A 22,703-nucleotide genomic window follows, 5' to 3' on the forward strand; every position below is an offset into this window, starting at 1 on the left:
TTAAATCGAAAGCTTTTTTTATTCTGAATCCGTATAAATCCGTAAAAATAATATCGGTTCGGGTTCCAATTCGAAAAAAATTTTTCGAATTACAATCCGACCCGAAAGTATCGAATCGGATTGCAATCCGAAAAAATAATCCGAAAAAATTTTAACGAATTATTTTCCGATAAATTATTTTCGGATCAAATCAATCCGTAAGTAATTTGAACCGTTTAGCATAGATAATTCGGTGCACAATCCGCAAACCGATAAACAGTATCGAATCGGCGGTCTCTAGTATTTATAGGATTTTTCCGAGTAAGATGGTAGCTGTCGAATTCTTTATCAAGAAGTTAAATATGGAGGAGAAGAGATTAAAGGTTACTGGCTTCAAAAATAAAGACACTGAGTTTAAGTGCTCCAGGAATTGATTAGAAAAAAGACTTTTTTTTTAAACACAATAATTTTTAAGAAGTCATAGCAAACTGTAATACAATTATATGTAAGTATATAAGATTTAAAGTATTATAAACAAAAAGTTTTAGCTTTTACTCGACTCAAACATATTACTTATGGAACAATGAAAAATACAGCTTTTAACTAAGTGTTGCCACCGGTAAAGATGCCATAAAATAAGATCCTTTTTTTTGTTCGGTTTAATTAGATACTACAAAAAATGATTTCCAACTAACTAAACCGAAAAAAAAAGATTTTTTTCAGTTTAGTTGGAAATCATTTTTTATAGCATCTTTACTGGTGGCATCACTGAGTTTAATATCTCAAAAAACTATTTCCAATTGTTAGGAGACTTGTTAATCCAGTTTAATAAATATATTGTAGAACAAATTAACATTACACGGGATAAAAATTTCTTATTTTTTTTTTTCCATACTTAAAACTCAATTATGGAACTGCTTTATATAGCGTTCTTTCTTCCTTTCGTTGTTCTTTTTTAGTTGTTGATTCACATTGTACAGGCATTGAATACTGACATCACATAGACGTAAATCCAAATCAACTAAAGTAGAATTATCCATCAATGCCTCCTGAAGAGATATTCCAGCTTTCTAGATTAATGCAAATTAAAATAATCATTAAGCAACAAAATAAAGCAAGTAAAACAATATACACTCATAATTTTTTGAAAGATTTAAGATCTGCTTTGGTCAACCTCGATAAGAATTTACCTCTTTAATGGAATTGCACGACAGGTTGAGACTCAAAAGAGTTTTGTTATGCATTAGAACCTAAAAATAAAGAAGGCGTTAAAAAAACCTTAAAAAGCAAGATTCTCTCTTCAGTTTCAACTGATGCTAGCAACTAAATATAGAATAGACATTATTTCATTCTTAATATAGCTGAGACGAAATTATCTTTCAAAAGGAGGTCACATTGCAAAATCCATAAATACTTTTGTAAATTCCACTAAAATCAAGTATTTTGAAGTACTTCCAAACAGGTGATGGCATTTTGAGACTTTGAAAAAGTCTTTTTGCTTTAAAACTTTTCATACAATTAGCTTTTAAAATTATAAAATTATCAAACATATATCAAATTATGCCATCTTCAGGCTGATGACGGCGTTGTTTTTATGTTAAAGCCGGCGTCAAATGTTAAACTTTTAATATTAAAAAAATGATATTTCATTACGAAATGAATTGATAGTTTTATGCCAAAGTGACAATTAAACATTTAATCATTTTTATTTTTCAGATTGATATAGGATAGACATGATTTAATTTGGACATATCTGAGTCCAATTGACATAAAGATCTATTTTATATGAGCATATCTAATAGCAGTTCTTTAATTTTGTTATTAGTATATACTTGGCGTATGTCAATTAATTGCTTTAATGACATGTATCTTATTATATATAATAACAAGGATATATATTAACAACAATGCTAACTTTAGGTCAAAAAGCAAAAACAAGCATGGCATTGTCTGAAACCCTAACACGCGCGCACACGCCTTAAAACGTTTACTAAAACTATAATTTTGTCAAGCGTGTCATTAAATACTACAGAGTACGGGAGCGATTCGCGAACTTTTTAGAACATTTTTCAAAATGAATTTTTAAAGTATTAAAAATTATATTCATGAAAAAGTATTAAAAATTAAGTATTAAAAATTATATCAATAAAAGAAAAATTGAAGATAAATGCTCTTTCCACCTTAACATTCAATTAAGTCTCCTTTTTTTTGATCACTGCCTCAAGTCTAGGACGGAAGAACCGGCAGGTGCTGATTATATAGTCCCTTGACATTGAATTCCAAGTACGGGTAATAGATAACTTAGGTGACTTGACACTTGAGTCGATCTTTTTATAAGCCTTCTTCTCAACTACGCTCCACACACTGTAGTCAAGGGGACTCAGGTTAGTGGCCAAAAGTGTTTAGTCTAGAAATTAGCCATGTTGTCCTGAAGATATTATTGGGTTTCTCCGAACCCATAACAGGGTGCATTGTCCTGTTGAAAGATATAATCGTTTTCTGGGAATATCTTTCTCAGCCATAGCACATGACGTTTCAGCTACAGCACATGACGTTTTAGTAAGATGATATACACAGAGGTAACTTTTTCTTTCTCTTTGATGTAGAATGGTGGACATTTTTCTCCATTAGAAGCGGTGATTCCTAGCATCATGACAGACTGAGGGTGCTTGGTGTGACACAGGTGATGCTCTGTAACCCTTTAGCACTATGAATTTGTCATTTCGCCTATTGATCACACAGTCAACATTAAAAAGTTTTTCCTTTGAGAACATTTTGACTGTTGATGAAGCATGGTTTATCAGCTGATTCAGAAGCTACTTTGATCACTCCAACCTTAAAGTTTTTAGCCATTCTGTAAAAAGTTGGCATGTAAGTCGGGCCACACTGACTTTTCTAAGTGTTTCTAGAGTTCTTCTGACTACCCTCTCATCAACATTGAACAGTTTTGCTGTCTTTCTGATGGACATAATAGGATTATTTTCAACATACTTTTTAAGCTCTTCAGTGAACTTTTTATAACTCTTTAGTTCACTGGAGAGGGCATTTAGGCTTTCTCAGCACTGTCACGCTTTTTCACTTTGTAAAATGTAGTTTTAGACGCTTCAGAAATACAAACCACTTCACTTACAGGCAAACCTGCGTGAATCAAACTTCAATTCAAAATCATTTCAAAAAATCAAAAACTTCAGTCCATTTGGCTTCCATTGTAAAATTTTCAACTTAAATATTTTTTTATTCACAATTGTTATTTTGCAAACTTCTCATTTTGTCACAAAACATTAAGATAAGACACATCAACTTTTTTTAACCTTTCTGCAGCAACAATCGTTAAAGTGACAACAAGTTAAGAAATACCACTTATAAAAAAAAAAAAAAAAAAAAAAAAGAACTCAAATTTTGAGTAAAGATGCAAAATCACATTTTGAAATTGTAAAAATGTACAAATATTTCAAAAACTGGGATTTTTACAACTCTTTAACGACACTGTTGAACTGTTAAACTCAACAGAATATTAACAAGAACTTGACAATAACCTCATTGAACTAGTTTGCTGAGCAGATTCAAGCTGCAATAAACCGAACTAATTTTATCAATAACACTAAAGGAGTATTTGAAAAACTCTTTCTGAACAAATTTTTTTAGAAAACCACTTCCATATGCACAAAAGTACATCTAGAAGTGGTTTTGTGATTTTTTTTGCATTTTCCATTTCCAAAAGAATACAATTTGGGCCAATCAATGATTAGAAAAGACTACTTTTAGTGGTAAGCTAAGTCAGTATACTCTGCCATTAATTTTCCGCTTCAAAAAAACGAGCAAAAAAAATTAAAAGGTGTTTTTTTAAATAGCCACGCTCTTTGTAAAATCTTAAAATTCAACTTTTAGTGCAATTAAGCAATAAAGATTTTTATTTATTATGATCTGTTATTTTTAAAAGTAAACATTAACATTAGATCAAAAATTTAATAAGAAAAAAACAAAATGTAACTCATTTCTTTATGATTTTTTTAAAAAAAACAAAAATTTATCATTACATATGGAAGGATAGAAACGAAATGATCCTTAAAACTGGAAAAAGGTAAAATCTAAGATAACTTGTTTTTAAGAGTAATTAAATAGTGGTAATAATTAAAAGTAATTTATTTGCGCTTTAATCATTAAGCCAGCTCATCTTAATGCATCAGTGTAAGCAATTTGCTTGTTCACTCTTCCCACTGATAAAAAAAAAAAAAAAGGTTTCTCCAGTTTTTCACTAACAACTATTTTTCTGTATGTATGTATGTATGTATGTATGTATGTATGTATGTATGTATGTATGTATGTATGTATGTATGTATGTATGTATGTATGTATGTATGTATGTATGTATGTAAAAAAAATGTGGTGGTATATTGTAGATTCTCTACAATATACCACCACATTTTTTTTACATACATACATACATACATACATACATACATACATACATACATACATACATACATACATACATACATACATACATACATACATACATACATACATACATACATATAATTGACCTGATATTATAAAATATGTAACAATTAAAACAAAATAGATTTTTTTTAAAAAAAACAAACATTTAACTGCAATGGTTGCTCAATAGAAAATTGTTTTGTTTTATAATTTATTTGTTTAGAAATTTATTTGCTTTGTAATTTATTAACTGAAACAATTTTCGAGCATACTTGACTGAGCAGAGGAACAGATTCTTCACCAATGCTATTGCTACCAATGTGCAAATGTGTAAGAGTTTGGTTGTGTAAAAGCGCTTTGCAGATTGATTGACAACCATTATCTTGCAAACTAAGATAGAAATTCTAACTTTAAGTATTCTAACATATAATGTATAATTTTAGTTCAAAAAAAAACTTAGCAAACAAACAAACAAAAAAAACTTACCAATTCAATTGCAAATTAAGAACTTTTAGAGTTGAGTTCTTTTCAATAGAATGTGCTATAGCTTTTGCACCTGGTCCTGATATATGGTTATCCTTCAGGTCAAGTTTTACAAGATAAGAATGGTTATTTAACAATTTCCCTATTGCTCTTGCACTTCTGTCACCGAGCTTGTTGTAAGATAAATCTGGAAATAAACAGCATTTAATAAAATTTGTATAGTAATCTAATTTATTGAAAGTGGTGACCAAAGTTGGGAATAACATAAGCAAAATCTTAATTTCAACAATACAAAAATATATGTGCAGTGAACTTTGATTTAAATTTTTGATGAATTCTTTACGTTATCATAAACAATGAATGACAGATGCTCAATTTGGATCAAATTCGAATACTATGGATGTTAAATATGTATAAGTGTGTGTGAATTTCAAGGCTGACTAGCCTGCAAGAAACTTTTCTTTAACTAAAAAACATACAGTAACGTGCAAAAGTTTATAAACAGCTAAATTTTTCAAGTTTTTTCGTCAAAATTTTTGACTTTTCACTGAAAATGAATGAAATTTTCAACAATTGCTCCTATGATTTGATTACATAGTATAATTTGCTCAAAAAAATGATAACTTGTACCGGAAGAGAGTAATTCAAATTTCATTGAAAATATAACTGAGCAAAAGTTTATAAACAATTCCATGCCCTATTAAGAAAATCAAAACTTGATTAAGAAAAATGTATTTATATTAAGATTAATTTGCTGGATAATATTTAACTTAAATTGAATTTTAAAAAAATGTGAAAACCAAAGGAATCTTTAAGAGAAAAAAAAATTTTAATAAAACTTGCTGTAGAGAAGGATTCCTTTTATAGAAATTTTTGAGCTTTATGATGATGCTAAATCAACAATTAGTGTATCAGTAAAGAGATATAGAGACCAAAAGACACTTGAAAACAAGCATAATCCAGGCAGGCCAAAAATAACTACAGAACATCAAGATAGAACTTTAGTTAGAAAATCAAAACAAGATTCCCGCAGAAGTGCTGTCAAATCAAATAACATTTTGAGCAATAGTTACGATGTTAAGTGCAGCGTAGATACTACAAAACGTTTCTGTGTCTGCTTAATTTGTTTGGTACTTGTCCTGCCGAGAAACCATAAATATTATAAAATAATCGCTTAGTCCAAACGAAATTTGTAAAAGATTGTTAGGATTGGATTTTAACAGAATGGTCAAAAGTCTTATTCACTGCTGAATCAAAATTTTATATGTTTGGTAGCAATGGTATCAATTACATTAGACATCCGAAAGATGAAAGGTTTGCACCTAAGTATCAAAGCCAACAAATAAGCATGGTGATAGCAATCTAATGGTTTGGGGATCTTTCAGTCATGATTCTATTTGTCCGCTTCATCAAATTGAAGACATAATGGATCAGAATGTATATTTAGACAAAGTCAAGTATGCTATGCTGCCACATGGAATGGACAAAATGCCTCATGGTTTGATTTTCCAGCAAGGCAACAATCTAAAGCACTGTGCAAATTCTATCAAAAATTCTTTTATTTTGAAAAAAACTCCTAATTCGATTTGGGCTTCTCAAGACAAAGATTTAAATCCAATAGAACATCTTGGGAACATTTCAATCGTCAATTGAAAGGCAAAAAACCAATCAATAAAAATCATTTATTCCAGGTGCTTTCGGATTGTTGGGCAAATGTCCCCATAGACGTTCTTATCAACTTAGTTGACTCTATATGTTGTTGTTGTTAAGCAACATTAAAATCTAGAGGCTATCCAACAAAATACTAATGTGGTGTGATTAAAAATTATGGAGGAATTTGAAATATCTCTTTTTGAGTTTTTTCATTTGTTTATAAACTTGTACAATTATGTTTTCAATAAAATTTGAATTTCTCTTTTCCGTAATAAGTTATCATTTTTTTGTATAATACTATTTAATTGCATAATAGGAACAATTGTTGAAAACTTCATTCATTTTCAGTAAAAAGTCACAAAGTTATGATGAAAAAAATTGAAAAATTTATCTGTTTACAAACTTTTGCACACTACTATATGAAAAGAATGTTTGATAAAAGGCTTGCCAATATGTCATTAGGCTGCTGGAAGAAAGTGTTACAGAGCAATCAGTCAAAGTATAACCTAAATCATCTGATGAAGCTCAAAAAAATTGGCAAAAAAAGTAAACAGGATTATAAAAGCTGTATGAGAAGAACTGTTAAATTTAATGTTGGAAACACTAAATTTAACAGTTCAAATTTAAAACTTAAAACAATATGGTTTGGGGTGCTAATCTCATAGCAAGGAGTTGGAAAAATAACTTTTATTAATAACATTATGAACGCTGCAATACACACAAACATTTAAAAAAATCTGAAATCTTCTGTCAGAAAACTAATATTAGGAAACAATTTTATCTTCCAGTAAAACAATTGTCTCAAGCAAACGAAACACAAAAATGATTCATCAAAATGCTGTATGATGAAATGGCCAGCACAGTCACCAAATTACCTCCCAATTAGCATTTATGGGTAATTATGGACTTTAGGACAGGAGATAGGTCATTGTCAAGATCTGAAAGATGTAATCTTGAGAGCTGGGGATCAAACTGACCCAAGAGACCAAATACTTGATAGTATCCATGCCAAGACATTTGGCAGCTATAGTTAAAGCAAAAGGAGGTCCAACAAATTGTAACAAAATACTTTTTTATATAAACACTTAAAAACTAGTGATTTGGTTCATTATTTTTTTTTATGAAAATATTTGAAATTTGAATTAAAACAAAGTTCCTAATATAATGTGACCATAAAGATAAAAAATTTCAAAAGCAATTTTTAAAATAATATATTCATCTTTATGATTTTAACAATATTTTTCAACAACAATAACAACAAAAAGAAAAAAATCTTTCCAATATTTTTTTTTTTTAGAAAGCTTAATAGCTCTTAGCCCATGAATTTTTTTGCCCATTGTATATTTACTTTATTAAAACTTTGTTCTAAAATTTTAGGAGCTAAAAATGAATGGGAGCCTCTACATTTGATAGATAGAGTAAGCATGAGATACTTTTTGAGCAACTTTCTAAACTTAATTTTCTTTGTGCTTATGGTAATTTACTTTATACTTTTATTGATTTTATTCAAACTTTTTAAAGTAAGTTTAAATTTTTTCAAAACTTAAACTTGCTTTATGAATTGAATTTTAAATTTAGATATTTAAAATTTTAGAACTGAAAAATTTAACTTTGAAGCCGAAAAGCCAAACAAAAGAAACTACAAATTTGTAACTCATTAAAGTTTTTTAAACATTTGATTAAAAAACCTTTGTTAAATTTTAAAAATGAAATCATCAAAACATTAACTCAGCCTTCACTTAAAACTACAAATAAATCAAGGCATAACAACTTTTACCAAGCGTATTTAATGTAGGATGATCGAGTATGCTTTTGATTATCACTCTTGCCTTGTCATCATCCACTTTGCTTTTACATAATTGAAACAATTTCAACTGAGGAAATGAGCTTAAAGCCTAAATTTTAAACTTTTTAAGTTGAGATTTATATTTTTAAATAATGACAGAAACATAGGTTAGGTTGTTGTAACAATTAAATTGCGTAGATATTAGCAAAAGTCTTATAAAAGAGATTGCCTAAGAAATTTACCTTAGCTAAAAGTGAACAATCTTTAGTAGTAAACTCAAATAAGTTCCACTCGAAGTTCATCCCACAATTTTGCACACTGTATAGTTTACAAATATGAATGCATCACAATATATCATGTTACAGCTTATATTACATTAAAAAATTTCTTTTGGTAGACTAAATTTAAAATGTTCATTTTAAGTGTTCAATCACATTTACTAACCTACCACACCTACTTGATTCAGAGCTTGGTCAAATACCCCACAAGAAGTTGGATAACCAACTTATCAAAGTTTCAGAAAATATTTTTTTTAAAAGTTGAAATAAATTTACTATTTAAAAAATTTAACTACATCCTTGGCATTTTGACTTGTAGGTATCTTATTTATTTAAAAGAAATTTATTGCTTAATTTTAATGCTTCTTATCAAATAAGCATTAAAATTAAGCACTAAAATTTCCATGAATAAGGTACCAAATATAAAATTCAGTTCAAGTTTTTACAAAAATTCAATTTTAAGTTAAATTTAACTGAAAATGCCAAAACTTGTATACAAGACATTTCAAAGCATTAGATATACTTTAATATTTTTTTCCATGAACATATGGATGAAATATATGATGAAACATGAACATATGGATGAAATATATGATGAAACATGAACATATGGATGAAATATATGATGAAACATGAACATATGGATGAAATATATGATGAAACATGAACATATGGATGAAATATATGATGAAACATAAACATATGGATGAAATATATGATGAAACATGAACATATGGATGAAATATATGATGAAACATAAACATATGGATGAAATATATGATGAAACATGAACATATGGATGAAATATATGATGAAACATGAACATATGGATGAAATATATGATGAAACATAAACATATGGATGAAATATATGATGAAACATGAACATATGATTGAAAAACAGACAACTTAAATAATCATTTTCATTCATTCATGTAATAGAACAATTATTTTGAACCACATTAAATCTTTTACTCACAAGCTATAGATTGGAAAACAGAATTTTAAAAGGAATTGATATTTTATTGAGACCTTTTCTTTTATGTAGAAGCTAATAAAGTAGAATATTTAAAACAAAATATATTTCCTTTCAAAGTTTTTCATACCTTTACTTTCTCAAATATATGTGGAAAGCAATAAAACATGAAAAAAAAAATTTACAGATGAAAATTACAAATAACATTGTATAGCCAATTTTTAACAAAAAAAAAAGTTACCCATAAGTAATGTAAAGTTCATGCAAAAATGGAAGAGATTTCACCAAAATGTTTAAGTCTAAATGATCACCAGTAAATGTAATGTCTCCTGCATCACTCTCACTAAAAAATTCAATATGAGACAATTGATTTGATTAAGAATGAAAGATTTTTTAGTATCTTGATTGCTTAAACTGAATATCACTCAAGTCTTTTAGTAAAATACACCAATCGGTAGATACCACTAAACTATATTATAACAGTTAAAAATTAGTTCAGTGGTTCTAAGAGTTTTATAACTAAATATTTTAGTTCAGTTTCAAAACATTCTGGTCCTTCTTTTGATTATTGTGGAGTTTTCAACAATACTTTTAACAAAAAACTATTGATCAATAAATTACTGATTCTTTTCTACAATTTTAAAAGTGAACATTAACACTTGTCTGCATATTGGCCTGATTTGTGTTGGAAAGAATGAAGCAAAATAAGCTTGGTTGAACAATTAAATCTGTAGAAAAGGGCACCTTACTCTAAGATTTTTAAATAAATGCCATACTTTTCCTGTTAATTTAAAGGTGGCAGCGCACAATCCCAATATTGTGAGCTGCCACCTTTTTAGATATAGCTAGCAATATAATCTAGAGCAAATATTATTCAATTTGACTTAAAGCTGGAAAAATGTAACTGTGCCATAAATTTACATATTCTCAAAAACGATCATCAAAACATATTCTCAAGTAAGTTAAAATTTTGTTAAACTGTTTTCCAATTGCTTCTTTTTGCAATGAAAGTTACAACATATTGTTTAAACTGAACTTCTTTTATATCAGCCATATGTTTTGTGTGTATTTTATGACATGCAAATGTCTTACAGATAGTCATACAATAGAATTTGTTAAACAAGGTTTTGCTATTACTTTGGAGAAACTTAATGTAATGTAGGTTCAGCTTTGAAATAGATTACAAAGTTCTGATATATATAAACAAAAGTTTAAGAGATGAAACATTGAGAGTTTAAGAAATAAGAAAAAAGTGACATACCTATCTGAAAAACTGTCATCTAAACTGAGCTGAGATGCTTTTATAGGAGGAAGGAGCTGTTTGATTTCTAATCGGTTTATGTATTTTCCTGACAACTTTAAAAGTTCATTCAGCTAGCAAATAGTTTTAAAAAATAATTAAAAAATCAATTTTGAAAATTAAACAGTCATAAAATAAAATAAAAAAAATCAGAAAAGAAAAAAGATACTATTGGGTATTATTATCAGATACATGTACTTGCATGTTTGTGTGTGTGAATCCATCTACTAATGCAGGTATGTGTTTAGGAACATACATATCGCCTATATCCAAGTACAGATTTCTAACTCTATTTATAAAATATGACAATTTATCAAACCAAACTCACTTGGGCAGGATCTGTAGTTCCAGGTATGAAGTTCTCAATACAATCTAACAAAAGAACTTGTGCCATTAAAAAAGAGTGGGTGAGTTTTCAATAAAACATTTTAGATCAAACTTGATTTATTTTCAACTTTTTGTTATCACAAACCTTCCAAACTTTTTTCAAAATAAATTCTTTTCCAGTCATGGCCATACAAAGAAATATCTGCAACTCCCCACGTTGATTTAAAACATCTTTTCCAATAACTTTGATCTTCTATTAAATTTGCAGTTATGCTAAAATGAAAATGTTTTACAAAATATAACTATGACTAGGTTTAGAGACCTTAAATACAACTCACACTGAATGTACCTGAGTGGTAATTTGACATCCAACTCATTTAAAACCTTTGACCGATGCTGTGGCAACAGATCATTCAAAACAGGGTTTTCTAAAATATTTTAATGAATAAAAATTTGTATTTAAAAAGCAAAAAGCAAAGAAAGAGATAAATATTTATAGTATATATAGAAAACAGAAAACTATGGGGAAAAAAATTTTTTTACTTGCAAAATTTTGCACAATACTTGAGAGACATAATTTTGTTAAATCTGGGACTGTGGCTAAATTCCTTTTAAAAAGAATTTTTAAAAATAAGCAATTATGTTAAAAAGAAATTTTATACATTGTAGTAAAACAATAACTTAAGAATTCTATTGATTAAGAAGTTGTGAAAGTTTAAATTAAAAAAACAACAGACATTGAAAGAAAAACTGCATAAAGTAACATTGAAGCAATATTTATCCTATTTTGCTTTTTTTTTTTTAAGAAAAAAAAAAAAAAAAAAGCAAATAGGATAAATAAAAGGTTGAACTACACAGATTTTGGATCAGGAGATCAACATGGGTTGATTGCAGTTTTTTTTATTACTGAAACAAAGTATTACCACTCCGGATCTTCAGCAATAGTTCTTCTCATTTGATGACACTATATAACAATATTAGTTAAATAACACATATATGTATCTAAATATTTATACATGAAAATACATGCATACATACATACATACATACATACATACATACATACATACATACATACATACATACATACATACATACATACATACATACATACATACATACATACATACATACATACATACATACATACATACATACATACATACAATTCATGAATTGTTCGTTTACTGTTTAGAAAAAAATTTGAAATAATGTTTTAAAAAGCAAATTATATAACTTAAATGGATACAGTTTTATACTCAAGTACCCGTTTATCTAAAATCAGTGTTAAAATCAGAAGCCAGTGAAGAGGGGGTGTGGACATAGATCCACCACAACAAAAAAGAAAAAAACCTGGCCTAAATAAACTTGCAATATTTCTTTATTGTATTCCTATACTTATATTATACGTATATAAATAATAAATGATAGTTTATTGGCTTAAAAACTTTAAAAGAACTAATAATGTTTCCTACGCCATGTCTTTTGTAACTTTTATTAGGATATGCGTTAAATACATATTTGATAAAGCAGATAAATACAAATAATTTAAAAAATATTTTTACCTTTTTAACATTTTATTTCCATTTTTATTTGATTTTTTTTATTCTGTAAAGAAAAACAGAGATTAGAGTAACTACATAAATGAACAAAAAAATTTTTCTGAAAATGGCAGCGCAGAAATAACAAATTTAAGTGAATAAATCCACGTGCAATTCAGTGTTTATCTTAGAGACAAACCTTTAGTTACACCACACCGACACACGGTCAAGGTCACGGTCGTTGGTCGTTTAGTTTAAAACTCAACTTATAGGGACTAAGTTAATAAGCAGTAACAGATAAAAGGTGATCCAAAAATGGTCTGTAATAGTGGTTTTTTTACTTTTCATTTCTCTAAAACTGTATTACAAAATGAAGATATAACAAAGTTTTTTTTTTTTTTTTTTTTATCTGCAATGGATATAAGAATTTGCGGTCAAATGAAGAAAAATTAAAAACTTACGTTTTTACAAACATAAGTCTTTAACCTGCATAAATCTGCTCAATATATATCTACAACATTCCAGTCCGAATAACATTTCAAATAAATTCGATATTTTCCGAATTACTTGTAAAGATAAGATGAAATATTTTTGGGTCATTAACTAAACTCCACGAGAGTTTTCGTACGAGTTCGGACTCCACTGACAAACAGTTTTATAAGTGACTTTTATTCTATAGAATTCTCGAGGACATTTTCCATGAATGATTTGTAGCTCATATACAAAATTTAAAATTTCTAATTTGTAATAATAATTTAAATTAAATACTAGCACTTTAATACTTTATAATAATGGTTCAGGTGAATGGCTGTTAATTCATTTTAAGCAGCTCCACTACAACACTTAGAAAAATTCGTTCAACTTCTCTGTTTTACTGCTGTGAATGCTTAAAAAACGAAATGCTGTAAAAAAATATTTTGAGAAAGCATTTTAATTTCGTAAAAACTTAGTCAGCATATTAAGCACACCAAAGGGAAGTTCCTTTACAACACTTTGATTACAGGGAGCCCTACTATGCTTTTCAACTTATTATTATTAATAGAACAGCAGTCAGATGAGACATTAAAGTTTTAAAGTAGGCAGAAAAAGAGTTTGTAAATGTTTCATTACCCTTCTTTTGAAGATACATTTCTTGGATTTATCTAAAAAAAATGAAGTTAAATAATCTTTTTCTAACCCATGAACCTAGTTTTGTTTTTGTACAATTTTAATTTTGCAAGTTAAGTTTTGATATTTCTTCTCTCAATTCGTGTCTTTAACTTTAAGTTAGGGTGCTTTATTGGAGCTCCCTCTTTCAATGGCGTTCTGTAAATGATTCTTTTAAATTCATTTCGAAAGTTCTTATCCAAAAAACTGTAAATAAATGGGTCCACTGCAGTACTGATGATCGGAAGAACTTCAACGAAAATATAAAATATAAAGTGCATCAAAAGTTTGTTTTTTGACATTAATTTCGGAAAGTATTTGGGATAGACGAATGCAATAACGTTAATAACGCACGACGGAAGGTAAGATATCAAAAACGATAAATAGATTATCGCCACTGTTTTTGCTGCCTTAAATTTCCCATCAAAGCTACTGACAACTATATTAACTTCTGTTGGTTTGATAGCTTTTAAATGACGATGGATGAGTTGTATAAAATTAATATAAGGATAAGTCATAATAATTAACACAGGTAAGTATATCCCAAAAAATAATGCTGCATAGAAAGCGTTATTGTTGTTCACACAAGATTTTTTTGCTATTGATACGCTTACGGTATGTAAACTTCTCCAGCTAAACACAGAAAGAATACTCCAACCAAAGGAAAATAGCCAAATGAACGCTACGAACACTTTTGCTTTGTTTGAAGTGACGAGGTTGTTGTACCGAAACGGCATTTGCAGAAGAATAAATCTACGTAAACAAGTATAATGTGGTATAGTACCACATTATACTTGTTTACGTAGATTATAATAATAATAAATCTACGTAAACAAGTGTAATGTGGTATAGTTACGTCAAGTAGGGGAGACCGGGGCTATCTCCCACACGGGTAATTTATCACAAGTAATGCAAGTCAGTTTCTTCCAGAGCAACCTTAGAAAAAAATACACGATCTCTTAGTAAAAGTAACAAAAACGACATCTCAGCTATATTTACATGTTTTAAGTTTTTGAGGCCAAAAACTGTTAACAGATATAAAAAGCACTAACGAGGGGGTGTTTTCGTCTTCGTAAAATAGTGATGAGTCCTTTTAAATTTCAGTGAAGAGTTTTTTTCAAACTAGTTTGCTTTTGTTTCTTTTCTTCTTATAACATTATTCTTTTCAAGGTAAAATAGCTGCGAAAACATACCTCAGCTGCGGTTTAAGATGTCATATTTTCAAATGGTTACTTTTTTTTTTAAATAATAAAGTTCCTAGTATATACTTTGTTCTGTATAGTTGCGAATTGCGCATATAGCCAAGCTTTACGGTTTTTGCAAATACAAAAATAACTACGACATCTAATAGGTATTCTACAGTTAGTAATGAAAAAGCACGATATTAGGCGCCGGTCTCTCCTCCAGGTTCAGATAGATGGTGATATAAACGAGTAAGTACGTAAGGATTTAGAATAAATTTATTTGCCAAGATTATTCAGGCATAGGTAATTTAAAAGCTTTTTCTTGTTTTAAGAGCAACAGGTGCTATATTTTAAGTGTATTCTATAAAAAAGATTTTAACAATTACCTGTCAATCACAATTGCAAAAAGACTTAGTATATTTGACACGTAACCTAGAACATCGGTCATAAAGTAGAAATAACAAATTGATGCAGACCAGATGTAACAATTTACTTCGAAATAAATCTTCAAAGGTATTTGAGTGACTCCAATCGTTAAATCTGAGATTGCTGAAGAGAGAAACATCTACATTATTTAAAATTAATATTTCATAAACGGATAGTTAACACCAAATCTCTCATTTTCAAAATTTGTTAGCAACAGTGTTCAAGATGTTAATTGTCATTTAAAACTTTAAAAAAGAAAGGGTTTACTTTTTTTTTAAAATAATTTTAAGGAAATACCCGAACTAAGAATGAATATTGTTGTGATTCTTCTTTTTAGCTGGATTGAGCTCCAAGCTGCTAAAATAACAAGTAAGTTACCAGCAATTCCTAATAGCAAGAGAATTATCAATATGGCAGCGAAGGTAACTTTCCAAGCATAACTTGCAGTTCTGTAAGACTCGTTCGCAGCAACTAATATGGTGCCGTAGGTATATTCGTCTGTTTTAAATTCAATGATTGTGCTATTTGCCATAATTAGGAGCTACAAGATAACGTCGTTTACACTTTATTCAAATTTATCTAGATATAGGAAACTATCTTTTGACTTTAGAGAAATAAAAAATATTTATATAGAAGTAAGAAACTATAAGTATGTTAAATACAATATCAATATACTTAGCGCATGTACCATAAATAAATACATATACTAATTATACTTAAACCACTTATATTACCGACAATAGATATACGTCGATCCGTTATATTAAATCATCTTCAGATCTATGAAATCAGATTGTTTTGAAACATCATTCCTATAAAGTGAGAAACTAACTTCTATCGAAGTCTGTTTTTAGGTAAGAAATGTAAATATTTTACTTAATATCTACTTATATAAAAATAATTACTTAATATAAAAAAAATATCTAAGTACCTTTTAAAGTATGCAACTAAGAGAAATAAAAGAAAAAAAAAAAGAATTAAACACAATTTTGAAAAAATGTTGGCGATTAGTAAAATACTATGTTTTACTAACTGTGGCCTATTCAACATGTGGCATCAAACTTAAAGGCTGAGCCCTTTAAGGTTATTTTATTACCTCAAATTTTTAAATATTGACAAATGAGACTTTAGTTGCCTTAGGCTATTTCAAAGTAAAGGACCCTAGCTCCCAAAAAGCTACTCCGGCACTGATGTGCTGCTGGACGTGAAGACGTTACAATTTAAGCGACATGTAATGCATCCGAAAAAAACTTTCAGAATTCGTGGAAAGTTAAAAATGCTCTTTTAAAAACTACAAATACACTAAATGTCAGCGGTTGGAAGATTACGGAAGTAAATAACTATTTGATGTGGTTTAATGAACTTTTAAACAGGTTAAAGATAGACCACTGTTACTAGTTAAAGAGGGTCACCAGTCTTTGGATGTTTTAGAATATTTTAGAAAGCATAACTGTTGTTCATTTTCTTCCTCATCTTAACCACCTGTTTCAGTCATTGGATGTGTGTTGTTTTGTGCCTTAAAACGAAAGTAATATACTTTGCTTGCTGAACGCTCAAACCTTTTTGGACCGAGAGAAACAGGTTTAAATGAAACTTTTGTTCATTCGCTTTGTTTTTAATGGCATTGCTGAATCAAACCAGGTGGCAAATTACATTCAAGTTCTGAGTTTAGATCAACCGGAATTTTACCAGTCACAGAACAAAGTATCTTATAGAACATTTTGATTCACGGCTTCTCATAAGATTTGGGTATAAATGAAAAGGCAAACCCATAGAAGACGAGGAAACTATTGCAAAATCATTAACCACCTCAGTTAAATGTCTACTCACCAATTAACCGTCTAAACATTGAAGTTTCCTCTGAAATCGAATCAAATAAACTCAACAAACGCTGCAAAATGCAGCAATACTTTTTTAACATCAATTGATAATGATATTTCAATCTTTGCGTGACAAATGCAAGATCATAGGCCTAAAACCACAAGCAGTGGTTAATAAAGTATGGATACCAGCATAAATACTTCAAAATGGTAAAGCCTCTGAGGAATTAGTTCTTGAATTTGCAGTATTTATCCAAAATATCTTGTCTTTTTAGTTCAAAATGTTTAAATAATTAACAATACAAAAAACTTCCTAAAATATTTAAAATGACTTTTATAATATTTCTCAAAATGCACAAAAACTAAAAAAAACAAAAAAAAACAAATTTTTTTTTAAAAAAAAAGAATAAGTTAAAACCTTATTTTTGCATTTTACAAAAAAAGAGTTCTACCATTGCCATCTTTTTTGATTGTTTATCATCTTCATTTTTATCTTTTTAAAATCAATACTTTGTGACCATTTTTTTGGGAGGACTCCAACAACGTTTTTACAATAAGTGTATTCTTTTTAATCATGGGTATAAGGATTTCTCTTTTTCTAATTTTATAAAAAAGACCTTTCACCCCCTTTTTTTGATCAAGTTACTTATACTGTGCTGTTTTCAAACAAATTATTTTTTCCGTTCAGTCTCAAGCAAATCTTCCCCAGACCTTGCTCTTTTCTAGTCAAACTATCCTCAGACCCTCAACCTCAATCCCAACCTTCACAATACCTTCACTAAGTTCTTGTGCTCCTACCTCCTTATCTTACACCCTTCTTACGACAGCTTCATACCACTAATACACTAATAAGATAAAGTAATGATAAAAGAAAACCCCGCCCTCACATAATATATAAAATTAAGAAAACTTAACTCAATATCAACATACTTAACATATATAAGTCATAAATAAATACATATATTAGTTATACTTAAATTCAACAATGTTTGAAATCTCTTTAAAAATATAAACCTACAAAAAATTTATCTTTAAGTTTTACTCGATTCAAACATAAACATTCGATCGAAGAAAATATAGTGAGACAGGAAAAACACCAAGTGAACTTACATTTGCAATTATATGAAAAATAAATCAGTCACATTATTAATGTTTAATTATGTTTTCGCAAAAACGTTCAGAAATACAAATGTAACTTCACTGATAAAATAATATTAGTTTAAAGTTTAAAATTAGTTTTAATATTAGTTTCGTAAAGTTCGTGAAAATTTTGAGATAAACACTAATCAAAAGAAAACCGGTTAAACCTGTTTTAAAGAACCATGACTCAAAAGTTGAAACCAAAGTACTAAACACACTTGAAGATAAGATTCACATTCTGTAATAGAATTCAAGAAACATCTGCAGAGAGAAAAGATGCGATTGAGAAAGTCTTAGAAATTTTTGAAAAGAAGGAAGTTTCTAAGGAGGAAGTTTTAGGAAGTTTTTTATGGTTTTTCTTTAGAGAAGATTTTGAGGGATTCTCATGATGGGGAGAATTCTAGAGAAGAGATTTTTAGGAGATTCTTCTTTTAGAGAGAATTTTATGAGACGAATTTTCGGAGATTTAATAAGAGAATTCGATGAAAAGAATTCGATGAGAAAATCAATAGGAGAATTTTTTTTTGAGGAAGATGTTAAAAAGAGATCATCATCATCGCACTTATTCTGGAGGTCCCACCAAGATCACCTTTATCCACTCACAGCCTCTCCTTACCGTCCTCACATTCCCATCGTCTTAAAACAAACACTTGAAACCTCACCCTTCACACATTCTCTTAACTCACTATTGCCACACTTAGAAAAATCCAGCTCACACATAGAGTCCCCCTTCCTCATACATAAAGAACCGCATTAACTCACATTCTCATCATCTTGATACAATTTAAGAAAACTTCGCTCTCACACTGGAGGTCCTACCGAGCTCAATTTTATTCACTCATTTCTCCATAGATCAGTGAGATGTTTGAACGGTTTACACTTTAGACTCTTTGATTATTATCATTTGGAATATTTAAATAATTTATTTTTGAAAAAAAGACGAAGAAAAAAAACAATCAGAAAAAACTTTTTGTTTAAGAGTAGAAAAAAATAGCTGGACATTTTTCAAAAAAACGGAAACACATTTTGAAAACATTTAGAACATCGTTTTCTTCTCAATACCAAAATCATGGCAAGTCGTTCAGGTTCACCTCACAACAACAATAATCCTAACGTTATACCACTATTTTACTCAAAATCACTATCTGCACCCATGGCCGCCGAGAGGGGGTGGGTGGACGGAGAATTAAAAGTTTTGGAGGAAACTAAAAGAGATCTTTTTATTCAAGGAGTTAATTCTAGTTTAAAGAGAAGACTTCTTTTAAGCCAACCATAGAAACAAGTAACCAGAATTGCTCGAGTGAATAATTCAGTTAATTTTGATGATGATCTTAATTGAAACCGCAATTAAAACCATGAAAAATTGCAAAACCAGTTGACTAAACATTACACTAGATCTTTTGCCAATAGCGATATACCACCCCGCGGCTACGATAGTGCGATATAACTAACCCAGAAAATGCAACTAGGAAATTTGCGAAACTCAAAAACGAAATTAGAAAGTTAAAAATAAGTCTACGGAGAAAAGTAAATAACAACTTCGACCTAAATCAGGATCATAATCTAATCCCAGTAAATCAGCCAACCTGGTTTATATACAATAAAGTAGACATTTAGCAAGACTCTACACGAAAGAATATCAAGATCTTAGGATTCCACAAAAAAACAACCCACAAAATTCGCACGGGAAAAATCTTACTCAACAATAGCAATGAAGAAACAATACAAACTTGGCACCACGATACTTTGATAACCAGAACAGAAACACGAACAATAAATAATATTGACTTAATTTGATTAACCAAAATTTGAGATCTACTAATATAAATAACTCGCAACAAACTTACAAAAACAGTTATCTCAAATCAAGGTCAAAAATTATAACTGGAACAGTAAACAAAATCTCTACAAGATCAGGTTCGATATTTGTTACAACATATTACATTATAAGGGGGTAAACAGTAAGGAATTTCCAAACTCAGCAATTGATAAACCCTAAAGTATAAAAAAGTTCACTCATGAAGGCCCAGAAATTTCCGAAGATGAAGCTTCTTTATCAACTCCAAAAACATCGAAAGTCTTACAAGACTTAACCAAAATGGCACAGATGAAATCACCACCAATATCTGCCCCGAATTACCTGATGATACTTCTAAAGTTGAGATAGAAGGTTACGTTATCTATCAACATTTCACTCCAGAACACTTCGAGGAAGTAAACTATGAAGCTTACGAAAATAAAGAGATATTAGAAAAACAATCATTTAGATTAGTAGTTTTAAGTGTTTTGAATGTTTGATACAATATAATATATATAATAAAATATAATGTATATATGTAATAAAATAATATAATATGTTATAATGATATAATGCTTGATCAAGATAACAGACCAAATGTCTTAACGGAAAACTATGCCTCAAACAACAAATCTTAACATTTGGGGAAAAGTATGCAATCTTTGAATAAGAATACTAATTGACACTGGAGCAGCTTTCACTGCTATAACCTTCAATCTTTACAAAATGCTGAAAAATGCTGGAAACAATCTAACTTTACAAAAAAGTGACTAACCATGAGTTACTTCTGGTAACTGTCAAACACTATTCATTAAAGGAATGTTTATACTACAGCTCGAAATTAAGAAGCATACATACCAGTTTAAAACCTTTGTCATAAGGATATTCTCATCTGTGATGTAATACTCGGCAAAGACTTCCTCACATTATACTTCGGAATCATAAACTTTAAAGAAAACAAGTTATATCTGGAAAGCATTGACTTCCCATATCAGCCAGAACAAAATACTATCTTGATCAAACTCCAATTCAAATAACACACTTATGTCACAAAAAGCAAGGACATATTTATGTATCCCCAATGCCAACATCTTAATCCATCATCTAAATGAAAGCTGCAACGGTTTAAGTGGCAGAGTCTGACTTAGAGATTAAAAATCAATCAGAGAGTGATAATCATGATCACGACGACAAAGATCGAATAAAAATTACTGAAACATTTTTTAACGACGGTCTTTTGAATCAATCAACTTGATGAAGAATGTTGTACGAGAATGGAAGAACATAGAGAAAGTTGAACGTAGAAAAATCTCAAGCCAAATTAGTTTAAGTTCCTTAAACCTTTTTGGTGCAAGTTTAACCAAAGCACAACTCAGTTGAAGGTCAATAAAAATCACGATGTCAGAATCCTCGATAATACAAATGTATTTCTTACCAAATGAAGACTCTACGAAGAACTGCATACTTTTTCTTTTTTATGCTTTTGAAACAGTGAAAAAATTTCACTCACTGGCTCTAAAGAAAGGCTTTTTAGATCAATTACCACATATCGAATCCAAAATCATACCATTCATTCGTACATTACATTTTTCTGAGCCGTATAAGGAAAGTAGAAGCCTTATAATGACTGCTCTACTTTTGCAACTTCTTTTGATCATTCCAGTTCTCCTTTTGCGAATGTTCCCTTGGCTATTATCTTTAAAATTCCAATAGACCTAAATGTAACAGTAAGAACAATAATAGGTTAAACGCGAGGATATGATCGAACTCAAACAAAATAGGTTTAATAACAAATAACTTATTCATTTTGTTATTTTGTTCCAGGTAACATATAGGGAAATTCACGAACGCTACCCATGTGAAGTTTAAACTTGGTCCATTGAGTTTCGCATTTCACCTTCTTAGAACTTAACTTTTCTCAAAGGCATTTTCTAAGATTTTAGCCTTGCTACCTAGGGCCTACGCCATTTTGTTTTTGAGATGATTTGTTTATTATGTTTTCAAGATATATATTTATTTTCCATTTTTCACATTACGTTCACAAGATATATATTTAACTACATGTAACATATTTTAATTGTATTGTTAAGAAATTTATGAATGCATATGTAATTGAAAGTATATATAATGGAAAGTATATACACAGCGTTGTAATATTTAAAATAGGTTTTAAAATATATTTATTGAAAACGCAAACCAATGTCTACTCAAACATTCTCGAAGCCAACATGATTACAAGACATACCATGCCAATTTCAAAAATCGAAAAGCCAGATCTTGATAATCAACACGATAAAAATAAAAAAAATAGAAATAAACAGTTGACGTGTTTCTACACTTATACTTAAACAGTCATTGTTAAATCAAAATTCAAGGGATGATTTTTTTCGACGAGCTATGTGAAGAAGGAAAATGAGAAAATTGTAT

The 22,703-nt window shown here is 29.3% G+C and overlaps 2 protein-coding genes across 4 annotated transcripts; both read right to left on the bottom strand.

Annotated features, from left to right (window-relative positions):
- Positions 1-426: 426 nt before the first annotated feature.
- LOC145185080 (dynein regulatory complex subunit 5-like) lies at positions 427-12,922 on the bottom strand. 2 transcript variants are annotated; one of them, XM_090098787.1, is made up of 14 exons: positions 12,787-12,922; positions 12,145-12,185; positions 11,765-11,829; positions 11,571-11,649; positions 11,367-11,494; positions 11,223-11,266; positions 10,856-10,968; positions 9,836-9,937; positions 8,584-8,659; positions 8,333-8,450; positions 4,906-5,089; positions 4,692-4,809; positions 1,170-1,229; positions 427-1,049 (listed from the first exon to the last, which is right to left on the bottom strand). In XM_090098787.1, the coding sequence occupies exons 2-14, from the start codon at positions 12,174-12,176 to the stop codon at positions 882-884; spliced, it is 1,287 nt and encodes a 428-aa protein (XP_089954913.1). In that variant the 5' UTR covers positions 12,177-12,185; positions 12,787-12,922; the 3' UTR covers positions 427-881. The 2 variants fall into 2 exon arrangements, with proteins under 2 accessions (XP_089954913.1, XP_089954912.1); XM_090098786.1 differs by lacking the exon at positions 12,787-12,922 and adding an exon at positions 12,489-12,560.
- Positions 12,923-13,067: 145 nt separating this feature from the next.
- LOC149883668 (histamine H2 receptor-like) lies at positions 13,068-16,316 on the bottom strand. Of its 2 annotated transcripts, none has more exons than XM_090098796.1 (3): positions 15,816-16,316; positions 15,479-15,641; positions 13,068-14,661 (listed from the first exon to the last, which is right to left on the bottom strand). In XM_090098796.1, the coding sequence occupies exons 1-3, from the start codon at positions 16,048-16,050 to the stop codon at positions 13,983-13,985; spliced, it is 1,077 nt and encodes a 358-aa protein (XP_089954922.1). In that variant the 5' UTR covers positions 16,051-16,316; the 3' UTR covers positions 13,068-13,982. The 2 variants fall into 2 exon arrangements, with proteins under 2 accessions (XP_089954922.1, XP_089954923.1); XM_090098797.1 differs by lacking the exon at positions 13,068-14,661 and adding an exon at positions 14,731-14,844.
- Between the last annotated feature and the right edge of the window lie 6,387 nt (positions 16,317-22,703).

Source organism: Hydra viridissima, unplaced genomic scaffold, assembly GCF_058129835.1.
Source record: "Hydra viridissima isolate aposymbiotic clone 2 unplaced genomic scaffold, HvirCarnegie_v1 scaffold_9, whole genome shotgun sequence".
NCBI lineage: Eukaryota > Metazoa > Cnidaria > Hydrozoa > Anthoathecata > Hydridae > Hydra > Hydra viridissima.